The sequence below is a fragment of the Eleginops maclovinus genome, chromosome 16 (assembly GCF_036324505.1).
Source record: "Eleginops maclovinus isolate JMC-PN-2008 ecotype Puerto Natales chromosome 16, JC_Emac_rtc_rv5, whole genome shotgun sequence".
NCBI classification, from domain to species: Eukaryota; Metazoa; Chordata; class Actinopteri; order Perciformes; family Eleginopidae; genus Eleginops; species Eleginops maclovinus.
In genome coordinates this window covers 13642870-13668159 of record NC_086364.1, presented here as the reverse complement: position 1 = coordinate 13668159, position 25290 = coordinate 13642870, and the positions used below count along the sequence as shown (strand labels likewise).

Genomic DNA, 25290 nt, shown 5'->3' with positions numbered 1-25290 from the left:
ACATTGAATTGAGCCAGGACAGTAATTCAACTGGATGTTGTCTATTTTTTCGACTCACACACCAATCTTTTGAGCGGCATTATGCAAGTCGTCATCATCAAAAGTCTTCTTTCCAAAAAAACTCTTTCGTTCGGCTGCACAACACTGGACCCACTGCCTGCAGTCTACATGGCATTGAGTTTTCCCATCCTGGCATGAAGTCATCGGTCTTTGACTAACACTCAGAGCAGAGTAATGAGCTTTTGTTAACCCCTGTTGTTAACATTCACAGCAGAAAAGCACTCAGAAAGAGCCATCAAAATAAGACGCTTCTTTCTATTCATCGCACATCCTGAAGAATCACGACATGCAGAAAAATGTGTGTTCCCTTCTGTGTGCTTACATAAGGATGTCTACGCAAATGTAAACTGTAGTATTACTGATAACAGCCATAATAATATAAGAACTAAGTAATTTAAATGTTTTGTTCTGAAAATGGAGTTCAGGTTTTAAAACTGCAGAGGGATGTATCCGCAAAGCAAGAGGTGTTATTTAGTTCTGAATCCACATGTACCATTTCCAGAGGTGGGAAGTCACTAAGTACATTAACTCAAGTACGCTTCTTAAGTATAATTTTGCAGTACTTGTTCTTTACTCAAGTATTTTCCATTTGATGCTACTTTGTACTTCTACTCCACTACAATTGAGAGGTACATCATGTAGTTTTACTCCACTACACAAGCTACCTTTCAGGATACAAAGACATTAGCTCCACATTTAACAGCTTTGATAAACAATTTAATGCATCAATAATTATAATCATAATATATAATATATATAATTCTGAAATACACCAATTTGCATAATGAGTACTTTTACTTTGATGCTAATACTTTTGTACTTTAACTTGAGTAACATTTTGAATGCAGGACTTGCGGGACAGAGTATTCCTACACTCAGGTACTTCTACTAAAGTACACGATCTGAGTACTTGTCCCACCTCTGACCAGTCCTACCTCAGTTGCTTTTATTGAATGATGCCTTTTCCCCACTACCTCATGTTGAGAGGATAAAAAACATGTTCTTGCCAGTAGGAAAGTGAGTTTGAGACTGCATGGCTGCCTTTTATCAGCTGGATCAGTCAGCTCCAGTATCTCTCCTGTTGATTAAAGGAATGCGAGCCTTAAGTGGAACTGTTAGTGACAGGGAAGTAGGAATTAAGTGGGTCAACCGTAGGACACATGTAGAAAAGAGACCAATTACGCGCCAAAAAACATCAAATTTGAGAGACAACATTTCAGACTTAAGCTTTAGGTTTGCTTAAAACAATTAAAGTCGGCCACATTGTATGTTGTATTTTCTCTTGATACTTTTTTGACAGCTACAGAAAATGTAAAAGGTTGAACTGGTTAGCGCCATCCTTGTTTGGATAACATAAGAGCTTTGTCTTGTCAGATTTTAAACAAGTTGTGAGTGTTACAAAAGATAAGTTCAGCTGTGAACTGTAAAGTTGTTGGCAGAAGTAACTAAAACAACAGTGATTGGTGGATGTAGAATATTGTGCAAAAACAGTCCTGCATTTTACTAAAGTATGGTCCAGAGTGAGTGGGAGCATGTTGCTTCAGGTTCTAGAGAATTTAGGAAATAGAAATCAAGAGGTTCACTTTAGGAAGTAGCTCAATTAGTTTGAAAAGACTTATCATACGTCAAAACACTGCATTTATAAGACTTGGATAAGATTGTACAAATTCTCATATACTATCAAGTTAGTTTAGGTCTTTTCATGGCAAAAAAAAGATATAGAAATATTTGCCAGCCTCATTCTCTACATTTTGACCTGGTTGTGATCCCTGCATTTCTCACATGAACTGGACCTACTTGTCATTGCTAAACCGGCATCAATCATGCAAGGAAAGCTTTAAAAACAGACATACTGAACAATAAAGCCTTTATTTTTTGTCTTTCCATAGTTCAAGTTTGTCAGTCCCACCTAATGAAAAGGTGGCAAATAGAGTGAAGGAGGAAGAGGTAGAGCAAGTGTTCCATTCTCATTGTGATCAGCGTAAAAACAAAACGTTTACACTCCAAGGGAATGGCAATCCAAAGAAGGCCGACTAAAAAGAAAAACATAATGGGGGAAAAAAGAAATAAAATAGCAGCTTCTTTGTGGTGTTGCTAGCTTTCCCTTATTATTCACAATCATAAATACTCCTAGCTCACTGACTCTTGATAAAGGTTGCACTACAGTGTAAACCAGAGGCAATGAGTGCTAGCCATGAACAGAAGCATGACAGTCATCATCACTATCACCACCATCACAGTCTCTGAACACTTGAAGTGGGGAAACTGCCACAGACAAGGGCCTCTTGCAGTGAATCCGAGGTGAAGAAGCTCTGCATAGTATGGTCAGACAAAAGAGAAAAATGGCTGCCCACCTTTGACTGAAAAGAGGCTCTCGGTCCGGCACTCGAGAAGAGTATGACCTGGGGAAAAAGAAAATGGGGTCGTCTCTGCATGAAGGAGAGGACAGAAACCTGAGCGGGATATAGCCTGACAGCACATCAGTCCAAAATTGGTGTATAATAGTCAGTCGGCCCCGTGAGTACAAGTGTGTGTGTGTGTGTGTGTGTCTTTGTGTCTGTGTGTGTGTATGCGTGTCACACTGCATTAAAACTGACTACTATCAACCACTCCTCATCTGCACTGCCAGGTAAGGACAGTGCCATGTTACATTAAAAAAGGAAATAGTATTTACATCTTCAACACATAAATTATTCCCCTAACATACTGTCTGTGTAATGCATATCTCTGAAAAAAGAAAACGTAAGTGCGTCATATGAAAAGACTATGCTGACTCCAGAATTAAGAGCAGTAGGCAAAGGGATGCGTTCAAATGCTGCCGAAATAAAATATAAAACGCAAGACCAGAACAAGTCCAAAAAAAGAGAAACACACAATTAATGCAGTAATGCATGAGAACGATTTACAAAATGGCACAGAGAGAGAGAGAGATAAAGCTGTGAGCTTGATTAGGCAACCCCTGAATACTTCCAGGTAGAAACAATCGCAGCAGTGAAAGCGACTCGTTAATACCCAGAAAAAGACGAGTACGGAGGGGTCACTGCATGAAGGGCCTCTGCCCCGATCACAATCGGATCAGATGTTATGGGACGCTTAATTCCCGCCTCACGTTGTAATAGATTTTGGAAATGATTTGCAATGCCTCCCGTCCAGAATGTCACCGTGGACATTATCTCAGCTCAGGAGCCTCACACTGCCCCGCCTGTGACAGCAGCCCCTGCACTGACCAATCAGCTCAGGACAGACCCCTGTTGCACGGTTCAGCTGATGTGATATGACAATAAGGCCGTAGTCCGGTAAAATTCACACTTGTTGATGATATACAGTATCAAAACTCTGTATAATGAGAAACATACAAACGCATATGCAAATATAGCTTTCGATACACAACAACATACACATTAACTGTTGGTTTTTGCAGATGAAATTCAAAGTTTTCATACAATATATGTCACAAAGAAATGATGGCTGGCTCTGTCCGTTCTGAAGAGAGAGATAAAAATGGGCAGTGGGGCAAAAAAATCAAAATCTGGTTCCGTTCACATTTGCCATGTTGAATTACTGCACAAACAGGAAGCTTGGAGGAGCGAATTAAACCTCTCCAGTTGGATTTAACTGTACGAGTTCATATTACCACCACTCTCTCTCTCTCCAGTGCTGCTGGGCTGCTGTCAGTCTTTGGGTCGCCCGCCTGTTTTGTGTGGGTGCATGAGAGTCATTCCAGTGAGTTGAAAAAAAACAAGAAAAGAAAAAAAAAGGTAGGCCATTGGTTTGGTTGCTAAGAGGTCCCGCCTAGCCTGATGGGCTGGGGCCCGGGGGGAGCCCGTCAGTCATCGAGGATGACTTTGACAAAACTGGCCACGTCTGTGTCTTTGGAGTCATGCAGGGTGAAGAATGGATGTTGCTGCAACAAAAAAAAAGAAAGGCAACACTTAGGGATGTGTTCTTAAAGCAGAACAAATGTTATTCACTTCTGAAATGAACACATCAATGTCTCAGTGGGTTAACTAGATCATTCTGGCCTCTTGTGGACAAATTCAAGAACCAGAGCTCACTGATCAGAGAAGGACTTTGAAAGTGGCAAAGAACCATTACACATTTTTGTTGTTATTTGAGGGTAAGAAAAAAGTAATCTTAAAACTACTTACCATTAATTCTGTATAAGCTGGTCTCTCATTTGGCTTCTTTCTTAAGCTGTAAAAACAAAGAGATGCATACAAGCATGAGAAAAACAGAAATCAATATCATATAAATGTATACCAACTACATAAAAACCACATCTAAAAATAGTCAAGCGATAAAGACTCCACAGATACTGTGCGTTGCTGGTGCCACCTCTGTCAGTGAACACAAAGCAAACACTGACCCCTGCTGGGCTTCTGTGCCACACACAGCAAGGTGAATGAGGAGCAAGACTCACCACTGGGAGATGAAGTCTACCATCTCTGGGGAGAAACGGTCGGCAGGCAACTGTGGGGATGGCTCGTCCACCACCTGTTTGAGCTGCTGGAACGGGGTTCCCCATGAGTCGTAGGGGAATTTCAATATGGCCAGTTCAATCTGAGAGACAGAGAAAGGCTGATTAACAAACTGTCTGTACATGAGAAAGCTAAACGACACAACTGCAGTGCATTTGATAAATTAGCTTGGTGAGTAACACCGACAATCAACAGCAAATTAATCTATTTCAAAACATCAGAGATGACCTCTGAAAGAATTTTTTGATACATAAATCTCATATTTAAATTCTGGACGCCACGTTATATAAAAACTGAGGACGGCATGAACTTCCACTGACATTGTATAAACACGGGAGAGGAATCAAGACTTCTAACGGTCATCATGACTCAGCATTCTTGCTGTTGGAAATAGGAGTTATCTGTGGGATCTCTTATTGTGTTAATCATCATATAATAATTATCATACTGGGAAAAGATATTTTGGTTGGGAATAGACACTAACACGGTGTTGTACTGTTGGGGCTTTATTATGAATGTAAAAAACCAACAAGTTGCTCATCACAACCTGAATTCAGAGAGAGCAGAATGTATAACCGCTCAACTCTTACTGCTGGGAAACACTGTGGGTGTTTTTATACCGTGTAACACACTGACGCATTTCATACTATAACCTTTATATTCTAATGGAGTACAGATATTCATGCCAAACTGCTCACCATCGTGATACCAAGACTCCATATGTCTGACTTGACACTGTAGCCTTTCTGGTTGAGGTCGGGGTTGATCCGTTCAGGCTGAAATGTAAATCATTAACAGATTAAGAACCAATATTATTAGAAAATCATTACAACAATAATCATGAACTATTAAACTGGAACTTTAAGGAAAGTGTTACCTTTTTTTTAATTTAATTTACTTTACAGACAGAAAATAAATTATAATACATATTTACAGATGAAAGCTATTATCAAAAAAATCCATCAATAATTTAAAAAAGGCATGCTGAGATTAAACTAAATCCTTCCTTCATACAGTCCAGATGTTGAAAAGTGGTTAGGACAATAGAGGACTGACTAATATCCTCCTGGACTGTTGACTTACGTTTTTTTTAAAAGGCAATTCCCCAGTACATTTCTAGAAAATTGCCCAATCCCCTCTTACCGCCATGTAGGGCTTGCAGCCTGCATCCATTGTTTTGGCCACAGAGTCCACCAGGTGGCCACTGATGCCGAAGTCACACATTTTCACTTGGCCCTGAGTGTTGATCAGAACATTGGAGGGCTTCACATCTGGGAAACGGACATTGTCGGGAGAATTACGACAGAGAACATAGCAAAGCAACCATGAGAAACATTGACGGAAGACTAAAAACCGCATACACTGACGATTGAATTACCTCTGTGTATCACTGACAGGTTACTGTGCAGATGCTCTAATGCCTTGACAATCTGTGGAGAGACAACATGAAAGAAAAGGCGAGATTATTAAAGAAATATTATCCAGAAATATAGATCACTTCTTAATAACAATGAGTGTTTTACGTGCACATACAGGATACAATAAGTACAAAATAAACAATTCCTTTTTTCCCCCCAGGAATCATATTTTATAAAGCTACACATATCTAAGTAACTGGTGAATGCAGACAAAGCTGTAAAAAAAAAAAAAAGGGAACCCATAACCGTCTTGCTCTCAGACACAAAGTCAATTCCACAAATGTTGGGACAGATCCTGTAATGATGTAAAGCATGTGACACTGGTAGAGAAAAAAATAGCACAGGACGTACTGCTACTGTGATCTTGCCCAGGATGTCCTCTGGGATGTCTTTGCCTTTCTCGATAACTATCTTATAGAACTTATCCAGAGACGTGTCCATCAGCTCCATGCAGATCCAGACATCCCCCTGAAAACAAAAAGAAAAAAAAAAAGGTGTCACCCAAAAACAAGAAACAGGACGATCACACACACACAGTCAGAGTTTGTTACAGTCAGTGTTTGCTCACCTCTCTGAAGAGGGCACCGTAGAATGTGACGGTGAAGAAGCAGTCCACTGTCCTCATTGAAATGTCCAAGTCCATCAGAAGCCTCTTCTGCTCCAGCGTGTTGACGGTGGCACGAATCCTCTGGGGACACAAACATCACACGTTAGGCTGAAGGTCTCATCAGAGGGCAGAAAAACCTTTCAAAATCAAACTGTGTCCCCCTTCACTATACCATATTATGGACCGTATAGATGTCCTCCAAATGTTTACAAGTTGAGCTCATAGTTTGAATACATCTATGAGTCATGGTACTATTTTAAAAAGCATGGTGCATTCACAGATCAGGTAACACGAGTAGCAGCTCCCCAGCTCACCTTGACAGCCATGATAACACCACTGGGCACATGTTTCATCTTGTACACCACGCCGTACGCCCCCCTGCCCAGCTCTTCAATCTGCTCCAAGTCATCTGCCTTCACCACAAAGTTCTAGACCGAAAGAGGCAGAGTTCATATTAAGGTATGTCTTCAGGAGAGCAAAAAAGCGGAATCGAATGCGTCAGAGAAACCGAAGCCAAATCGTACCTGGTCTCCGATTGTGACGCAAGCTTTCGAGTCAAGATCTCGAGGGGGCCTGCAGGGAGAGAGTAAGATCAAAGACATGAAGAACAGTGTGGGGTTCAGTTCATGTTATAATGCTCAGTCATTAATATTCACACTGTAAGATAAATAGTGCATGTTTATTTATAAATAATGTGATTTATTTGAGGCAAAAAGTAATTAAAGTCAGTGCTAAATATCTGCATTTCTGGACATCATTTCTTTCTTTTTGGCCAAAATATAAGCAGATAGAGATAAGATATATCATTTCGTCACAGCAGCATGGAGACGAGCACTGCACATGAAATACAACTTTAATAAAATAAACATAAAAAGCAAATTTACAGTTAAAATATAACTGAACAGTACGTATGCCCATAGCGACAGTGAAAGATGTATACCTAAAGTATCTGTATTAGATGCAACGAGTAAATACCAGGCTGATATACTGTCCAAGCCATTTCCAATGTTCTGGCTCTAACCCACTGTAAAAAAGAAGCCTTACGCTGCTACTGCTGGGGGGGGCTGTGCAAACACTTCTTTGGCCAGCTTCAGCCCAGGGTTCTTCTTCTTCCCTTGGAGACAAGAAAGTAGAAAACCATTACCATCCCAGCTTCATGACAGTCATAACAGTGATCGACATTTAAGAGCAACAGACTAGAATGATTATCTGAGTTTTATAAAGGACTAAAGGCAAAGGGTCTTCACATCAACAGGCTCTAATGATCCCGTTCGCTACTTGTGCCAGAGTGGAGGAGAAGCTTGCTTTATGTTTTAATGTTTTAATTTTAAAGTGCAAAATGTATGGGCTGCAACAACAAATCGATAAAATCGATAAAAATTGATTACTAAAATAGTTGGCAACGAATTCAGTTATCGATTCGTTGGGTCTGTGTTGTTGCTCAACAAACATTCGAAAATGGTGGATGCGGCGAGAAGCACGGTCCGACCAGAGCCTATCTATATACAACTCTGGGTCCGACTTAAATCATCAACAGCGTGGGAGCAATTCACCTTAAACAACACTGGTTGCTCAATATTGCATGACAAGTAAGAGATAAGGTGCAGCGGAGCGGTCATTGAAAAAAAAAAAACGCGGTCAAGATCCTTCCGCTTCGCGTCGGTCTGTGTGATAATACTGTGTGTGTTTTTTCAACAATGACCGGCTCGCTGCACATTATCCGGCTTATTACACGGCCAAATACTAAACGAACTAACGACTAACTTGACTTATTTTAACTTATTTAAACTATGCCAATTTATTGATTCAGTTTTTTCATAGTGTTTACAAATTTGCGGAAAGTAGGTTGGCTGAGACACGGTGTGCTGTATTAAATAATAATAATCAATGTATTTTATAAGCGCTTTTACAGGTGCTCGAAGTCGCTTTACAAAAAGGTACATAAAAAGAAAGACAACAAATAAATAAAGTAAAAGTCACATTAACATCGAGCAATGTAACAACAATCACACAATAAAAGGCAGTTTGAGGAGGTGAGGTTTTATGGGTTTCTTGAAGGTAAGGAGTGAACTAGGACACATTGAATAGTTTTAGCAAATCTTAACATTGCCTACATTTGGGTTGTCTTGTGTGTTCATTTTGTCAATTTGGAAATACAGTTTTCTGAATAAAATAATGGAAAACATTTTTTTGAAGCGGTGATTATCCGATTAAAATCGACAGATCATTCGATTATCAAAATAATCGTTAGTTGCAGCCCTAGCAAAATGTACTTGTTTTTTTACATATCCTTACATGTGTATTGATGGGGAATTTTATTCCATTCTGGTAGCAGTTTTTCGAAGTTTCAATTGCAGTAGCCTCATTTGTAGCAAACCTGCAGCAACTGATCGGTTATCTGGAGATTAGGTGTACTCAAAGCTGAGGCCCTTAAATAGGTGGACTAAATGACTAATCAACATTGGTATAATGACTCAAAAGGAAGGAAGAAAGGAAGGAAGGAAGGAAGGAAGGTGGGTGCAGGGGCAGATTTATATTTTTACTGATTCTTGTCAAATCAATTATCAATATTTTTTTGCCATTTTGTCTTTTACCAAAGTTTAGTTTTACATTACTTTGTTATAGTGCCGTAAGATGCACTTCTGAGACCTTTTCTGTGTTGAATCAGTGACAGCCGTCCATTCATAAACACAATTTACCAGAAGCCTCAGGGACTTCCCACAAGAGGCTGCAAGTCCATGCCAGAATGACACAGCTACCGGGCCTACGAGTAGCAACAAAGCAGAAACAACTCAACTTTTCTTGACACGGCCACTCGTGTTCAGCATGTGAGCTCTTGTTGCAAGGTCAACAGGAAAAATAGAACCCTTTTATTGACCTTTACCTCTGCGTGCTTAAACATGGCCACAATTCCACCCCCAGGGATATGATGAGAAACCTTTCAGTCTTGGCTGGTTATTTTCTGTTCTGGTACTGCTGCATACATGCTCAGAACATGCTATGCAATTATTCTACTCCAGTTCAGAAAAACTGGTTTAATGCACAAACACCTTCACTTTAGAACAAATGCAACAGCTCTTATTCTGTCTGTTAGGTTGTATTTGCCATTCGAGTGAGTCACGTAACTCCAGTGTGGAGGAAGTAAGTTGGGTAAACCCCTCCTTGCTAGTTCAAGCTGGAAGGGAAGTGAAGTTTTACAAAGATTTTAGATTTTTATGGCCAACCACTGAAACATCAGACAGGTCCATTTTGTGCTGCAGCCCTAAAATAGGCCTCCAGTGTCTGGACAGACTACGGTAGTCTCATGTGGTAGGGAGAGATTGAAGTGTGATTTACTCACACATGCTCAGTCAAAAATAGATTTAGCGTTTCCTCTGCGTGGGTACGAGCACTAAAACATTTTCTGATGACCTGACAAATAAGACCAAAATGAATGTAGCATGCGAGCATTGCAGGGAAGTATGAAAACATTCAACATGCAAAAGCTGTTTTTAAGCCATTTGAGATATCTGCAAAACTATCCAACCTATCTTACACTCTATGCAGTATTTTGTTTCAACCAAGTCCCAGTTACTGCAAGACTTATTTACTGTGAAATATTTGAAATACTCATAAGTCCATTCAGGTAGCAGTATTTGAAGGCAAGCTGCAAGTGTTTGGAGGAATATGACTCACAGCCAGACTGGACACATCCGCCTAAAACACAACAACTGTCAGGACCTTTTGGGAAATATGATGTCACTTCACTTGGCCTGCTTGCTTACCGCTGCTTGCTGTCCCCAATAGGGCCAACCGAGGCCAGCTACAGAAAACTTTCTGCTGCAAGACCTGCCTGGCCCTTGCACTGAGCCCGACAGGACACACAAGTGCCATGACATCAGCATCAGCTGCAGTTAAAGTATATCCTAAGTTAACACATGCCATTTCCCAGAAATTGCTCTTAATGCTCATAGTTAGTTGTATATAATTAAAAAATCATGTTTGTATTAACAAGTGCAATCAATTCATGTTGTATATCCAAATACATCATTCTAACATCTCCACAATCTGTACTTAAGAGTTTTCTTAAGCTAAAGTATTTTTAATTGCAAGTATTGATCTGTGTTTCTATCTTTTACTGATGCTGTGTTGGAGTTATCAGTATCATCTACTTGTGAGAATAGCAGTGGCATTGCGCGCTTTGACAGGAAATGCAGTAGCTATTCTTAGAAAACCAAAAGATGTTCAGTGGAAATTATCCACGGTGCAGTACGTAATGTGAACAAGAATTCCAGGATCGTGCACGAGATCAAAATGTCAATAGCTGTGTGGCGAGTCACCATCAGGAAGCTCCCGCCTCAGAGTGGGTCCATATACAGAAAAGGATGACTCATGCACATATAATCTTCCACACAACCCTATCAGTGCCGTTAGAGAGAACCCAATCTCCAAACATGCCTCAGCAATACCATGGAAAGCCCTTAGGCCATCTCCTTCCTTGACCACGGAAGGCACAATCTTGTAGTGGCCAGAGAAAGAAAACACTTTCACAAAGACCCATCAGTGCACACAATAAGTACAGCTCAGAACCAGTGTAGCAGCTATAGAGAATCTGCTTGCAGCCAGTGAACTGTCAACAAAGAGAGGCTGCACTAGGTATTGGTGCTGCAAGTCAAAACATGCCATGGTAGGCCAAAGGCTGTGATTGCCTGAGCGGCAGCACACAGCCAATCTACAGAGCCCTCTGAAAACAGTGTGTACTCCCGACCATGGTAACGCTAGAATGATTGTGTAACAGCACCAGCGGTGAACTTGAAATGTAAATTGACATCATCATCAGCATACTGTGTGTGTGGGTGTCTGTGTGCGTGTGTGTTTGACGTAGAGGAAGGACCTTGCTTTTTCCAAGGTGTGTGTTTTATTCAACAGTGATTACACAGACTAAGTGACAGAGTGGCGGAAGTGTGTGATAGCGCCATGGTTTCTTAGCTTCGCCCCTCGTTTTAAAACAAAATAATTTCCACCGACGGAAAAATACAAATGCATTGACATGGTCGCAGCGCTAAAAATATTTGTGCGCCAACACAATTGCCGGGGCAAAATAACTTAACCCAAACGACCAGTCATGAGTCAGGAGGTCGGAAAATACGAACACCTGTGGTCCCACTATATGGTAGGGGAGAAACTAATCCTGGCAGCGATGATTCCCAGCTGAGGGGCAGGTTGGTTCAGAATTACAGCTTGGCAAAAGTCCTTTATTGTCGTGAAAACGGTGTTAGCTAACCACATTACGGGAACTTAAACGAGGGCGCGAGTGTAGCATTTAGCTAAAAGATTAACAACACAAAATATAAGTTAGCACAATATCAGTAAGTCTACGATGTATACCTTCAGACAGCAGTGTGTCCAGAGACTTTGCATAATGATAGAAAGCAGGAAAGACATGCTGGCTAGCTTATTTTTCCTCCCCTTATACGTGCAGCTTTCTACCTGGCAAGGTTACATTTCTGAAACATAGCTAGCTAAATTACTTCCACGCAAACTACACCTCTTACTTTAAAGTATATGCACAGTTACTTTTACAAAAAGAGTGGAAAACCCCCACTTACCTCCTTTAGACAGAGACATTTCCCCTTTGCTTTGATGAGGGGGAAGGGAAGCACAAAGACTTTTGCCTTTTTTTACTCCCTCCCTCCCTGCATCTAGCCTTACACCCGCTCAGGATCGCTGGCTTGTGCAAAAACTAGCAGCGATTAAAACTAAACAGTTTGTCTTCGTGCAACCTCAGTTCTTCAATCACCAGCTGGCGCGTTCAAAGATCAATTAGCAGATGAATGCACAACTTTAAATAAAGTCGGCGCGTGTTGAACAGTTCGAGTTAGTTTGCTAACAAAACCTCCACTTTTAGGGTGGCCAAAGTCTGACAGCTGAAGGGTCCAACGACGTAATGACGTATATCCTGTTTCGTGCTAAGCATCATGGGATAAGTAGTTTGTGTTGTGTGAGCACTTTTTCTATGAATAAAGCGAGATTATTTTCCAACAATATCAGTAATTTACCCCAAAAATATGAAACTTAATACATTTAATACATTTTGTTTTTGTAATACAAACAAAGAAAAGAAAATATTACTTTGAAATAGTTTTTATTTAAATATTTTCAGGATGAACATCAAATACTGGTGCAGTTTATTTAAAAGTAAGATAAAATGCATATGTATCAATAGGTAATTAAAAACAATAGAATATTAAATAACTCACTTTTTTGCTAGTTAACTACAGTATATAAAGGACCACCAATACAGGGAATGAAGTTTAATCAACACACTTGGGTATGTAAAGTAGGCTATAATTGTAAGTCATAGGATGAGTGCAATTAAGTAAAATCTATATTTGATAGCTGAAAAATCAAATACAAAAATCAAATCAAATTAAAATAGCAATACATTTTATTTTAAAGCAAAACTTCTGTAGTACCTATGCGAACAACATTAACCAACACAGGGGTTTAAGAAATTCAAGGGAAACAACTGTTGGACTAATACATTTGAACAAATACAGTACAATGATTTTTCTTCTTAGTATGCATAAAATACTGAAAACCCCACTATTGTTATTGTGATAATCACTGCTTAGCCATAATAGTTTGTGTCCTGTATTTTACAACAAAAAAAACCCTCCTTGCCAAATATAGATGTCACAGACCTGATGCATAAACATGTGCTGTGATATGAGTTTACTTTGGAATATGCACATGTGATTGTGTGGGTGAAGGGTGGTTCACGTACGGTAAGGCCACACACATCACTACCTTTATTTCCTGGCAACAAGGAGGGTATGGTAGAGAGGTTTTATTACAATGTGCAGATAGAGGGAGCTATCAATCAGGTACTCTGATGCACGGCGCTGCAGGTCAGCATCCACCAGGAAATCCCCTGCCTCCTCAGTGCTCTGGTGGAAGTTGTAGACGTGGCGAACCACAATTTTTCCTTGTTGTCTTGCCATCACAATCACCGTCTTTTGGAAACTTACACCAGCAAAGTCTGGGCTGGAAGTGGCTGGTGTTACAATAATGCGAGGTCGACCACCATCTGTGCGTGTGGGTTGCAAGGCACCCAGCTCAGTGTAGGTTGACCTGGCACTGAGTGGGAGCCAGCGAGGGGAGAATAGGGCGTTCCAGGTCACTCGCTTACTGGAGTCATGGCCGCTGGGACCCAGCTGGGTCTGGAAACTGAAACTGCGGTCATCACGGGTGGGATTATTGATGACCCAAGGGGAACCCCAGGATGTGGACAGGTAGTTACGGGGAGTGAAAATACTGCAGTTAACATCAAAGAACTTTGCCAGTTGGATAGGTGAGGCGGAGTGAAATTGGAAAGCTAAGTAGAGTAGATCTCGGATAGACTCGTAATGCTTTTGCATGAGGGGGGATTGCTTCTGAAGACGGAATAGGTGATGAGGGGGTATCATGCCGTATCGAACAGCCTTAAGGGCACTTTCCACCGTTGAACTGACAGGCTGGTTCTGGCTAATCCAGGTCTCCAGGGCCTCGTAGAGCTCCAGCTCACTCTGCAGAATGAGGTCAGAGCGCTGGAGCAAGGAAAAGAGCAGGTCTTCACTTATGGAGCTCCATTCTGCGCTCTGAAGCACGGAAGACAGGTTCCAGGACAGATACTGCAGGCAGCTGTCCCGCAGGACCATGTCCCCCATTTGTAATGCATAGTTGTACCAGCCAATCACATGGCCTGTGGGTGAATCACTAGACAGATGTTGGGTCATGTACTGAGTGAGACCCTGTTGAAGGCCCCACACTCGATACTTGCTGGCCAGTTTATGCAGAGAAACAGCCTGATCTAGCCGCACTGAGATGTCACCACAGTACAGATACCTAGAAGAGAAAAACAAAGCTGCAACAGTCATCAACAGATATCTTTGAAATATTAAAAACAGTATATCTTTCAATAAGGAATACATCTTTGTTTCCCACCTCACATCTGAGTCACTGTATAAACCCACACTGTCCGTTTTCAACTGTGAGCCTCAAACAGCAGGTGTAATTTTAGAATATTGCACAAGATGGAGTATCTCATTTCTCCAAAGGAGACACACAAAATGGTGAGTGAAGTTCAAAACTGTATACTGTTATAGCATCTACAAGTAGCGGCACAGTTTATTTAATGGCTTGAATTAGTTTAATTGAAATTAATTTAACGTAATTAAATCTGAACCAATGATTACACTTCACCCTCACCTGATAAACTTGTCAAAGACAGCTGCACAATCAGGAGTCTCCCTCAAAAGCACATAGCTGTTGTTGCGACTAAGCAGCAGTTCCTCAAACACCTCACTCTGCAGTGTGAGAACCAGGCTATGGGCCTGGATCACCTTCACCTCGTCCGTGTTGATTGTCTGCACCCGGAGAGTGACATCACTGCTGTTCCCTAGGGCGAGCAGGCTCTCCATACGCTGCACCATACTCATGGAGTGATTCAGCACTGTGGCCCCACTGTCCAATGCTACCTCCTGCTTCAGGGCAGCTGTGGAAAAGCAGAGTGCAAGATCATGGACTAGCAGCACTTAACAGGAAAACAACCATGAATCTTCAAAGCTACAGGAAATTTGATATTTATTGGGATTCAAAAGAGTATAAGCTATTTTTCAGAAATTACGATATGGTTCTCAATCATTAGCACCTGCATTATTTCTTATGTTGATCAATGTCATTTGCATCAGCCAGACTTTTTACATTTCAAGAATTCACAGCCGAATACATGACAAAAATCCGACAGCAAGCACTCTGTAACACATCGCCAAAACCACAATTGTAAATATGTATCAGGGAGAATGCAGATTTTCACACCCCTCCTATTTTGCTGGTAGAATTATAGAGAGAAAGAGCTAAATGTAAGTGGCTGAGTCAGAAAACCTCCGGCACTAGGTGCTCAGAAAAGATTCCTGAGTTCGCAGTGCCACTGCAGATGGGCCTTCTTATGCGTAAGTATAAAAAGCCCCTCCTGGAGAATTAGACTTGAAAGAGTGACAAGCTGCTGTTACCATTCTGCCTCAGCCGTCAGCCCAGTTGGCCTGCATTTGAGGGATTAATAAGACACAGGGGGAACCCATTGGCTCCCTGGAAGGTCTCTCATATCTCTACCAAAATCATGCGCTCCTTCTTCAAAGTAACCTTCTTCCAATTAGGCTGCCAGCACCCTGAGCCAGCTGATCATGGTGAGGGGTTACATTTTTATAAAGGATTATGGCACAGCACAGCCAATAAATAAATAGATGAATGCATCACCCCTAAGGAAACAGTTTTTTGACTTTGGAAATATAAAGATATGTACGAGAGTAAAATTCAAAAAGGACAAACAAGTTATGAATAAAGGCTGTTTCAGTGTTTCAAACAAAAATAAAAGACACAGTCCCTAAATAACAAAATAGATGAGTCTGTGCTCATTAGGAATTTCAAATGAAATCTTATCTGACAGCACAGAAATGTGGCCTTCAATAGCTTGGTAAAGTCAGATCTTCTTTAGGAGGCAAGAAAAGCGTAACCTCGGAGCTTATACTGTACTGTTTTACTGAGCCGGCACAAACCAGGCAGCAAATGGACTTGCCTTTCTTTTTCTGCACCCGGCAGACAGAGCTGAGGACAGAATAAGTAGAATAGATAAATAATATTCGTCCTCTGCCCTGAGGCTGAGCACAAGCCACTATTCATGCTGTGCCCTAATACCCACTGACAGTATGGGGGAAGCTGAGCTGAAATAGAACAAAATAGCCTCTCTTAAAATGTAAGATGCGAAGTTGATCTGTAAAACTCTGTAAAAGCAAAGAATTGAAAGTACTCATCTTCTTTCTTCTCTTACCTCCTCTAACTGTGACAGAGTGGATTAAGAAGAGCACGGTGCCCACAGCGACCCAGGCAGGGATCCCTTGTTCACAGGAGCGCACCATATCTTCTCAGTTCCTCTCTTCCTGTCTTTGTCCTTTCCCCTACTCTTCCTTACCCTGTGCCACTCTTCTTCTGACTTTTCTTCTTGCTGCTGTGCCTTTGACGTGTGAGTGCAGAAAAGTGTGTTGCCCCGAGTGTGCCGCCTGGCTCCCTGTCCCGCACTCTTTATGTAGGACGCTGGCCTTTCCCCGGCGCATCTCACAACCCCACAGACTCCATTGATTGGTGGAATCTGGCAGGGGCGTTGCTATAGCGACAGCTTTGATTTTGAAAATCTCCCTTTTGGATGTTACATGGCATTGATCAGTGGCACAGGGCCAGCCAAAAACTCAGCTTAATGGTTTGTATTTATTTATTTTTGTTTAAAAGTCAAGGAGGTTAGGCCACTATTAGAAATCGATATCAACTCAGTTTCGTGTTTTAATGGCACTCAGGAATGCCGCAAATCTCTGGTCTGCAAAATGTTGTCTATGACTTCTAAGTTTGCTTCAATCAGGGAAATATAATTAGTCAATTAATTACAGTAGGTTGCCACTGAGCCTGTCAAAGTTAATTTAGATTATAATATGTGTGACGAGCTGCAGTCAGTCTTATTTAAGTATCCATTTAGCTGGACATTTCTCAGCAAAAGAGCAATTATTCCAGTGATGGCATGTTAATATCCCTAATGACAGGGATATACTTGGTACTGTATCTGCTCATCAATTTAAGGCAATGACTGTTTTTCAAAATCAACTGCCAGTCATGAGTTAGTCAAACAAGTTTTAGTGTACAGTGTTTGCATCACAAACGTTACAGCAGGCAAAGGGGTTTCAAATTCCAGCTGGATATGCAGCTAAATGTCTGCGGCTTGCAGGGAACATACTAACCTCAGCGTTATGATAATCAATATGAAAGGCTACTGAAAGAGAGCCGCATGACATGAGAGAAAAACACATCCTATTTTAGCAAAGTACAGTACAACAGAAGTACATTTCACTGTAAAATGGCAGCAATGACAACAACAGACCCCCTGGTCATCAGGGCTCATAAAGATGTTACAGTACCATAGCCCTTTATTTAGGCCTTGATCTATCCCTCAGTTAGCATTGATCTGTCTTTTAGAGATGGGTCATTCAATACTGAGATCCCGCTTAAAACCTTCTCAAAAAGAAACGCTTAGTATGGATCTGATATTTGTTTTTAAAAAATCATTATCTGACTAGGCCATTAGCCCAATCACAATATTTATACTAACATGCTGCAATGTGACAGATGTGTTTAAAATAGCTCCAAATCTACCATGCCCACTGCATAGAGACAGACAAGAAGAGAAATTGTTCCAGAGTGAATTAGGTTGTGTTGATGCCCCAGGGGCTGGCAGGCTGCAGTAAAAATGCAGAAGAGACGTCCTAGACCCCAACCTGAGCCACTGCTATGAATAACCTGACAGGTTCTCAGAGGGGAGCGCTGCTGCTGAGGTGCCATAATGAAGCCTGCTGCAGCAAACTGCACTACACAAAAAGACAAAGGATCACATGTGAATGTCTCCTGTTTGTTTTACTTTCAGGGACATAATGCAGATAAACATAAATGAAGAATCACGAGATGTATATTAATGCTATGATTCTTTAGGGATGTGATACTGAACATATGGCTGAATATCATGTACTCGCTATAAATCTTTCTGTCTACATGTATAGGGAAATTAAATCAGCGCCTGTCACCTATAGAAAGTACATTTTGACTCTTACAGGGCCAATTTTCAGCTCACCTGCCACCACACATGTTTCCCTTATATTAGGAATTGTGTTTTTTAAAGAAATCCTGAATAAACATAGTAAGCAACTTAGTTCATTATGATAAATGTCATTCAACTCCCTAATTCCACTGACTCAGTCTTCACAATTCTCAAGTCTTCTAAATAGATTTCAGACTAGGCAGACAGAAATGTTCAGTTCCTCATAGAAATGTTCGGTGACCTGCCACAGTAGTAGGTTACGAAATAATTGTGATTTGTATGTAAACACACACACATATGGGAATAAGATCAATTAAGAGCACATAGCAGCAGTATATACACACAATAAGGCAGCTGTTATTAAGCTACACAACAAAAACTGAATAAATCCAAAGCTCTATTAATGTGTGCATCTGAAAAGGGCACGCCCTTCATGAAGGTCACATTGCTTTCTCCATGGATCAGATGCTATTAAAAACATGCTATGCAAAGGCATGGATTGACGAGCTGCTGGGTCTGTGAGCGAACCCCTCGGGAAGGGATCCATTGAGGGATCGATGCACCACAGGGGGCTCCATCATGCAGTATAAACAGTACGTTTAGTACAGGCTAAATCCCATGGAGTGTTTTAGTAAGGTGTCCTGGATGACCTTACTCTTGTGCTGATCACAGAGGGGATGCACTAAATAACCAGGACTTAAACACATGACACATAGGCTACTGCTATGTCATCTGATATAAAACACATTTTACAATTACAAATAAGGAACAACAAGTTTACAAATGTTTTCATTCTGTTTGGTTTAATTAATGTAAAAACTGCAATTCCATCTGCCAAACTTCACTATTTAAATTATGCAATTTTATTATAAGGCCTATTTCTTTGTGTCAGTAGTTTTTCACAACTGCAGGCTAGACAACTAAATGAGAAAGACATGATGAGAGAATATTTGTGAACTTTAATATGTGTAAAGTTTGGGAGAACAAGCAAACAGATTATTGTAAAAAAAAAAAGATATGGTTTGCATTTGATGATTACAATATAACATATAAGAGCAACCATGATACAGAATCATTCTTTTTTTCTAGGCACAATAAAAAGGTTATGATTCTCTCAGACTCCCAGAGCTTCGCATTACAGGGCTATTTCTTAATTTCATTTGAGCAGAGACAACTTAAAAGCCTTAAAACCATGTCATACACTCTTATGTGGTTGTTAAGTTTAAAAAAAAGTTTACAAACTGAAGCTGTTTTGATTTGCTCTCTGAATTGAGATGTAACACAGAAGTCCATCTGTCCTGTAAAAATATTTTCCACCAGGTGGCTCTGCGAAACTGTCAGGCACAGCCTCCCGTCTGATGATGATGCTGAAGTGTATCCCTAAAAAGGGAAGGTACAGTCAAGTAGAGGTTTATCAATATGCACGTGATTTATGTATTAGGTATTACAGCAATCCCTTGTTGACATCCCATAAAAGTACCTTGTGTTTTTATGCCCTTTTAATTTGGAGCAATTTTTGTCGCCTTGGTTGTCAAGCTTAAATCATTGTGTTTTTATATTGTTTGTTTCATCCCTTGGGCTTATTGTATTTTATTGATTTTTATTAACTGTATTTATATTAACATTTTGGTGTTATTGACCAACTGTATGTGGGCCTATTCCCTCTAACTGAAAGTGCAGGCTGCTGTAGCCTTACTGTATATGCAGTAAATGATTATTTCAAAGGAAACCAATCATATAGCTGATCTAATTACCAAACTAGCGAAAGCTAAAGTACATCATTCATCTTGAAATCAAAGTGTGTTCATGTCAAACAGGCCATGTTGAACAGCCTGCATACAGGTGGAAATGCCCCACTTCAGAGATGAGTGGGCCCTTTGTTTGGGTGTAAAATGCCTGAAACAAATAAGTAGGCCGGGTGCTAATCTCACGGAATATGCAAAGCTGCAAGCACCATAGAGGCTGGACGAAGAAACATAGTTGGTTTGAGCAGAGTCTATTCAAATAATAATCACCTACCTTTACAGGACAACCACTCTAGCGCCGCTGACTGTGCCGGTGAGTTCATTAACATGGTTAAATAGAAATTCAGAAGGAGTGGGCAGGTGGAGGACTGTCCATGTTTACCGGAAAGATACGTGGATCCATGGAGTGAACATTGAAACGCTACGAATTTGGCTTGAACATCTCTCAAGAGCCTGAAAATACCCGAGGAGAAAAACATTTTTTAAAATCGGGTTTTGGTTATTTGTACCTTTAAACTTGAACGGAACTGCTGTCTCTCTTCAGTCCAGGTAAGAATTCCCTGACGGATAGTAATCCTCCTCAATCAACACTTCTTTAATTGTGAATTTGGAAATACGCAGTATAACCTGACAACGACACTGTCCATCGATCACGCTATTTATGCGATTACGCTATTTTCATAATTTCTTTAATGTTAAGAGGACGAAATATAACTGAAATAATCATTGTAAATTAAGTTGAAGAGGCTACCAAAAATTACCTTCAAATTAAAAAAAATCAGGGATACATGCTTTCGCCTATGATGTTAAAATGATACCTATGTAAATTAGAAAAAGCTATACTGATATATGATTACAACATGTTGTGAACGAACGATTTCCTGTTTATTTTAAGACTCTACAGAGATTCAAATTAATTAATTAAAATAGACAGACTTTGGGTTTAAAAGTAACCTAGTAAAGACTAGCCTACCACAACTGGCTCGGTTTAGTAAGAACCTTTACTGCGCCATGACATAGTAATAATATAGTACATATTTAATCATTGATGTAAATACTAGCCTAAGAATTCCATTGAGCAATATTATATTTATATTGTATTTGTCGCTATCAAAAATTAAAATGAATAATTTAATTTACTTGAATGTTTAATGTTTATTCTGTTGCAGCACCTTTTGAACTTCTCCATTGAAGCCATGGAACCAACCAGTGCTCCAAAGGGATGTGGCTCAAGCATCAGCTCCCTATATTACAACCTGTGTGACCTAACTACAGTGTGGGGGGTCGTGGTGGAGGCTGTTGCTGCTGCTGGTATAGTGACTTCTTTCATTCTCTTGGTCATCCTCATAGCCAGCCTACCGTTTGTGACAGACAAGAAGAGGAAGGGTATGGTGGCCCTGCAGGCCGGCATTCTAGTCTTTACTTTGGGACTCTTTGGTCTCACTTTTGCCTTTATTGTGGGTCAGTACTCCACCAACTGTGCTGCACGGAGGTTTCTCTTTGGAGTGCTCTTTTCAGGCTGTCTAGCCTGTCTGGTGATGCATGGGTTATGGCTCGCCCTGTTGGATTGGAGAGACAGGGGGCCCAGGAGCTGGATGTTATGCTTGGGGGCCTTGGGTCTGTGGATGGTCGAGGTGATCATCAACACTGAGTGGCTTATCATCACTGTTGTGAGGAGCCCACCTGGAGGTGTCATTACCCCTGATATCTCCTGCAACATTGCTAACCAGGACTTTGTGAGCGCACTTGTCTATGTGATGGTTCTGGTGATCACTGTGGTGCTGATGGCCGTGCCCTCTATGACACACAAGCACAAGCAGTGGCGCCGAGACGGAGCCTTTATCCTGGTCACTGGGCTCTTCACTTTGGCTATCTGGGTAGCTTGGATTGTCATGTATATCCATGGGAACAGAGTGGTCGGGAATCCCAGCTGGGATGATCCTACTCTGGCCATAGCCATAGTGTCAAATGCCTGGGTGTTCCTTTTCCTCTATGCCATCCCAGAAATCTGCCTACTCACCCAGGGTGACCCAGACCAGGAGCTGCCACTCGATGGAGATCATGTATATCCTGCCAGAAGCCTGGTTTATGACAACAACCTGAAAGAGCCAGAGACACCCCAGCAGAATGTGTACATGGAGAATAAAGCCTTCACAATGGACGAGCCTCCAGCAGGTAAAGCAGGACACATTATGGACACCATTAATCTTGCAATGACAATGTCTACTTGGGCTCAAATTCATTTAAATGGGGGTGGAATCTTTAAAAAAAACAAAACAAACCATCAAGACAGCAATCCAATTAAATGGTTCATGCCAGTTCATATGCTTTGGGCAGCCCCCTTTCTTACTGCAGTTATACAACCAAATACAGGGAAGTAATTCACATAAGTGCAACTTTGTAGCTAATGTTAAGAATTATTAGCAACAGAGGAAAATATGCATATAATTGGAATGTTGCAATTACTAGGGGCACCAATAGTTTTGCTGTTCACGGTCTGTTAAATGTTTTGCTCAAGGGTGGTTAGGTGGCCTTCCATGAAAATGTGTTATTTATATAAAAGCTGTATTTTGACATGCCTTTTTCTCTTTTGCATTACCTGCATGAAACGTCATGGCTGCTGACAGTTGATTACTTTTTCGTACACGTTTTAGTGTTTGCCACTGCTAAAATAAATCTACTTATAAGATGAACTTAAAGTGTGTCATTCAGGACGCATACCCTCAGTTTTAGGACAAAAGTCTTACCTTTTTGTTGAGGTTTGTGTCATTGGCCAACATTATGAGGCAAACAAACATAACAGTTACTTAAAAACGTCATGTACATTATTTACTTAGCTTGGAAGTCTTACATTGGAATACATTCACTTACTACTTTTTATACCTCACCATACTAAACAATGCATTTCAATACTGCTTGTAGAGCAAGAGTCAAACAGAGGAAAAGGGGTTGGTAAACATACATACAATTGTCTTGAACATGACACACCTACATATTCAAAGAGTGTTCATTTAAGGTGTTACAATATCAAATGTGTGCAAGGCTTCACATGTATCCTAACACAGGCATCAAATATTGATTCACTTAGCCGGCCAGTTTGAGTGATGTGTGTTGCTACAGAGACTGTAGTGTTTAAACAATGTCAGAGGTCTTAAATGTATTTGACATACCTGTTTTAATATGGAGATCATTAAGTTTAAAACAATTAAGTAATGGACCAGAAGATCAAAACAAACTCTTATTTTTCAATCTTCATCTGCCTTTTCTTTACCAGTACCCGCAAAACCAGTGTCTCCATATGGTGCTTATAACGGTCAGCTAAGAAGTTGTGTGTACCAGCCCACTGAAATTGCCCTGATTGCCAAGGGTCTGACTAAGGTGAGTCAATACCCAATATTTACACCACTGGATTTTTTTTTGTCACATCTGCTGAAATGATCCCTTCTCTGTTTGTTTCTGTAGATGGACCAAGGTATGCTGATGACTCGAGCCAGAGCCCCCTCTCTGAACCGGGGAGATGGAAGCTCTCAGCCACGTTCGGCTGATTCCTTGCCATCTTAGGGACTGTCATAATGCAGTCAGCGTGGATCCAGGGCTCAGTGTACCTACACGCTCAGAAATTACTGATGTGAAATCTGCACAGGGCTTTGTTCTCTCCTCAGGATTCCTTATATCAAATGTAACATATCTTAGTTTCTCTTCCTCAGTTAAAGGCTTGAAGCAATTACATTGTGATGAATCTCTATCATTGGAGTGCTGCAGGAATAAGTCCTTAAACCTGGGAATAAGTTCCCTCGTCTGTAAGTCAGTGGTTACCTGGCTAAACAAAACGTAAAAGGTATCATAAACATTTTTTAGTCGTAGTTCTTTTTTTCTTATCCAAAAAACAATTGAAAACCACAGCTGGGTCCCATAACTATATGCTTTGCTGTTATGTGACCCAGCTCCTCTCACAGATCACTATTTTGTCTGGAGGTTGTGCCAGGAGCATTCAGTTTTTTGGTAACCTGTGCCTTAGAACTTCTTACTGTCAACCAAAGCTTTGCTCACTTGTATCTTCATTCAAAAAATGCAATCAAGAGAAAGAGAGGCATGCATGCGTCTGTGCAGGGACTTTGACTTCTAGCTAAGAGAGATACCAAAACATCTTTAATACTTTTCTTTTAATTTAAATCTAAAGTGAAATGTATTTGTAGAGGACATGACTGATAAAGGTTTGTTAATGAAAAACAAGGATTAAGTCATAGTTTATAGTAAAGTTAGGGTCTATAATTCAACACTGAATGTTTCCATTGTGTTCTCACCATATAAACTAATGCTTTCTGCGTTTCATAAATCTGACTGGAATGTGTTAATCTGTGGAGAAACATACTTTGTTTAATTGTGAAATTAAGTTGTGTAACAGACATCCTCTGAAAGTAGTATGATTTTGTAGTTGGATTTATAAGACTATAATTGTATGTCAAATGATGAAATTCTAACTTATTAAACCTGTTTATGGTAACTTACATACTTTGAAGCGCTTGGATCCTTTCACTGTAGCAGGATAAACATTAACGAGGAGGTTGGATAATGCAATAGGAAATGTCAAAAGGATCCTCATGCACGCTGCTTCAGAAGTTATTTGCATGAGCTTGTTGATAAGAGCTAACAGCTTTACCCAGGACTCTGTGCAGGGATTGGTTATCACACTTTGATGTTGTACTGTGGAACAATACACAAAACTAATTTAGGTGGCACTGGTAGTGTTTTTTTGTGGAAATTACACACTAATCAAACAGTAAAGACAATAAATCCATGTGATGCTGATACTTTACACTCCACATGCATGTTTTTATAGGACTGTCTGCTGCAAATAAACACACTGTGAGCATCAACACATTGTCAAGGGACAAATTAGCATGGACAACTGCTTTGACTTAAGATGAGTTGTTTTTTTTTTCTCTACAGAGATGAACAATTATTTGTCACACACACGCACACACTTCGGAGTTTCGGAGTGAGCTGTAGCTGCCTAGCAGCAGCTGAGAAAGCTCTCTCCCAATTACTCCCACCATCCTGTTCTGTCAGCAGCCATGATACACTTGCTCAGAAAGGAAATTGCTCACAAACTGGAAATCAGGCCGAGATGTACAACAAAACAGAAACAGATTTTACTATGCAATGCCTCCTGCCAGCATCCTTCGAACCCCTACACACACACACACACACACACACACACACACACATATAGAACAGGTGCAAGAGCTGCAAATACATGCAGATGGGCAGTGATTTCCACCTGATGGTGAAAAAATTTACCCAAATGTATCCAAATACCTTTAAGACA

General features: G+C 40.6%; 3 protein-coding genes across 3 annotated transcripts; 1 reads left to right on the top strand and 2 right to left on the bottom strand.

The window, feature by feature from the left end:
* Positions 1 to 1910: 1910 nt before the first annotated feature.
* LOC134878240 (dual specificity mitogen-activated protein kinase kinase 6-like) lies at positions 1911 to 12473 on the bottom strand. The gene is made up of 12 exons (XM_063904147.1): positions 12152 to 12473; positions 7608 to 7677; positions 7088 to 7136; positions 6878 to 6991; positions 6525 to 6644; positions 6308 to 6424; positions 5917 to 5968; positions 5682 to 5809; positions 5237 to 5314; positions 4481 to 4620; positions 4209 to 4254; positions 1911 to 3964 (listed from the first exon to the last, which is right to left on the bottom strand). Exons 1-12 carry the CDS (start codon positions 12168 to 12170, stop codon positions 3887 to 3889), a joined length of 1011 nt encoding a protein of 336 aa, XP_063760217.1. The 5' UTR covers positions 12171 to 12473; the 3' UTR covers positions 1911 to 3886.
* A 206-nt stretch (positions 12474 to 12679) lies between these two features.
* btbd17b (BTB (POZ) domain containing 17b) lies at positions 12680 to 16647 on the bottom strand. The gene is made up of 3 exons (XM_063904453.1): positions 16411 to 16647; positions 14793 to 15078; positions 12680 to 14429 (listed from the first exon to the last, which is right to left on the bottom strand). The coding sequence occupies exons 1-3, from the start codon at positions 16496 to 16498 to the stop codon at positions 13355 to 13357; spliced, it is 1449 nt and encodes a 482-aa protein (XP_063760523.1). The 5' UTR covers positions 16499 to 16647; the 3' UTR covers positions 12680 to 13354.
* Positions 16648 to 20161: 3514 nt separating this feature from the next.
* Positions 20162 to 24469, top strand: LOC134877627 (G-protein coupled receptor family C group 5 member C-like). Its single transcript, XM_063903194.1, has 4 exons — positions 20162 to 20510; positions 21131 to 22136; positions 23236 to 23339; positions 23424 to 24469. The coding sequence occupies exons 2-4, from the start codon at positions 21158 to 21160 to the stop codon at positions 23520 to 23522; spliced, it is 1182 nt and encodes a 393-aa protein (XP_063759264.1). The 5' UTR covers positions 20162 to 20510; positions 21131 to 21157; the 3' UTR covers positions 23523 to 24469.
* Positions 24470 to 25290: the final 821 nt, after the last annotated feature.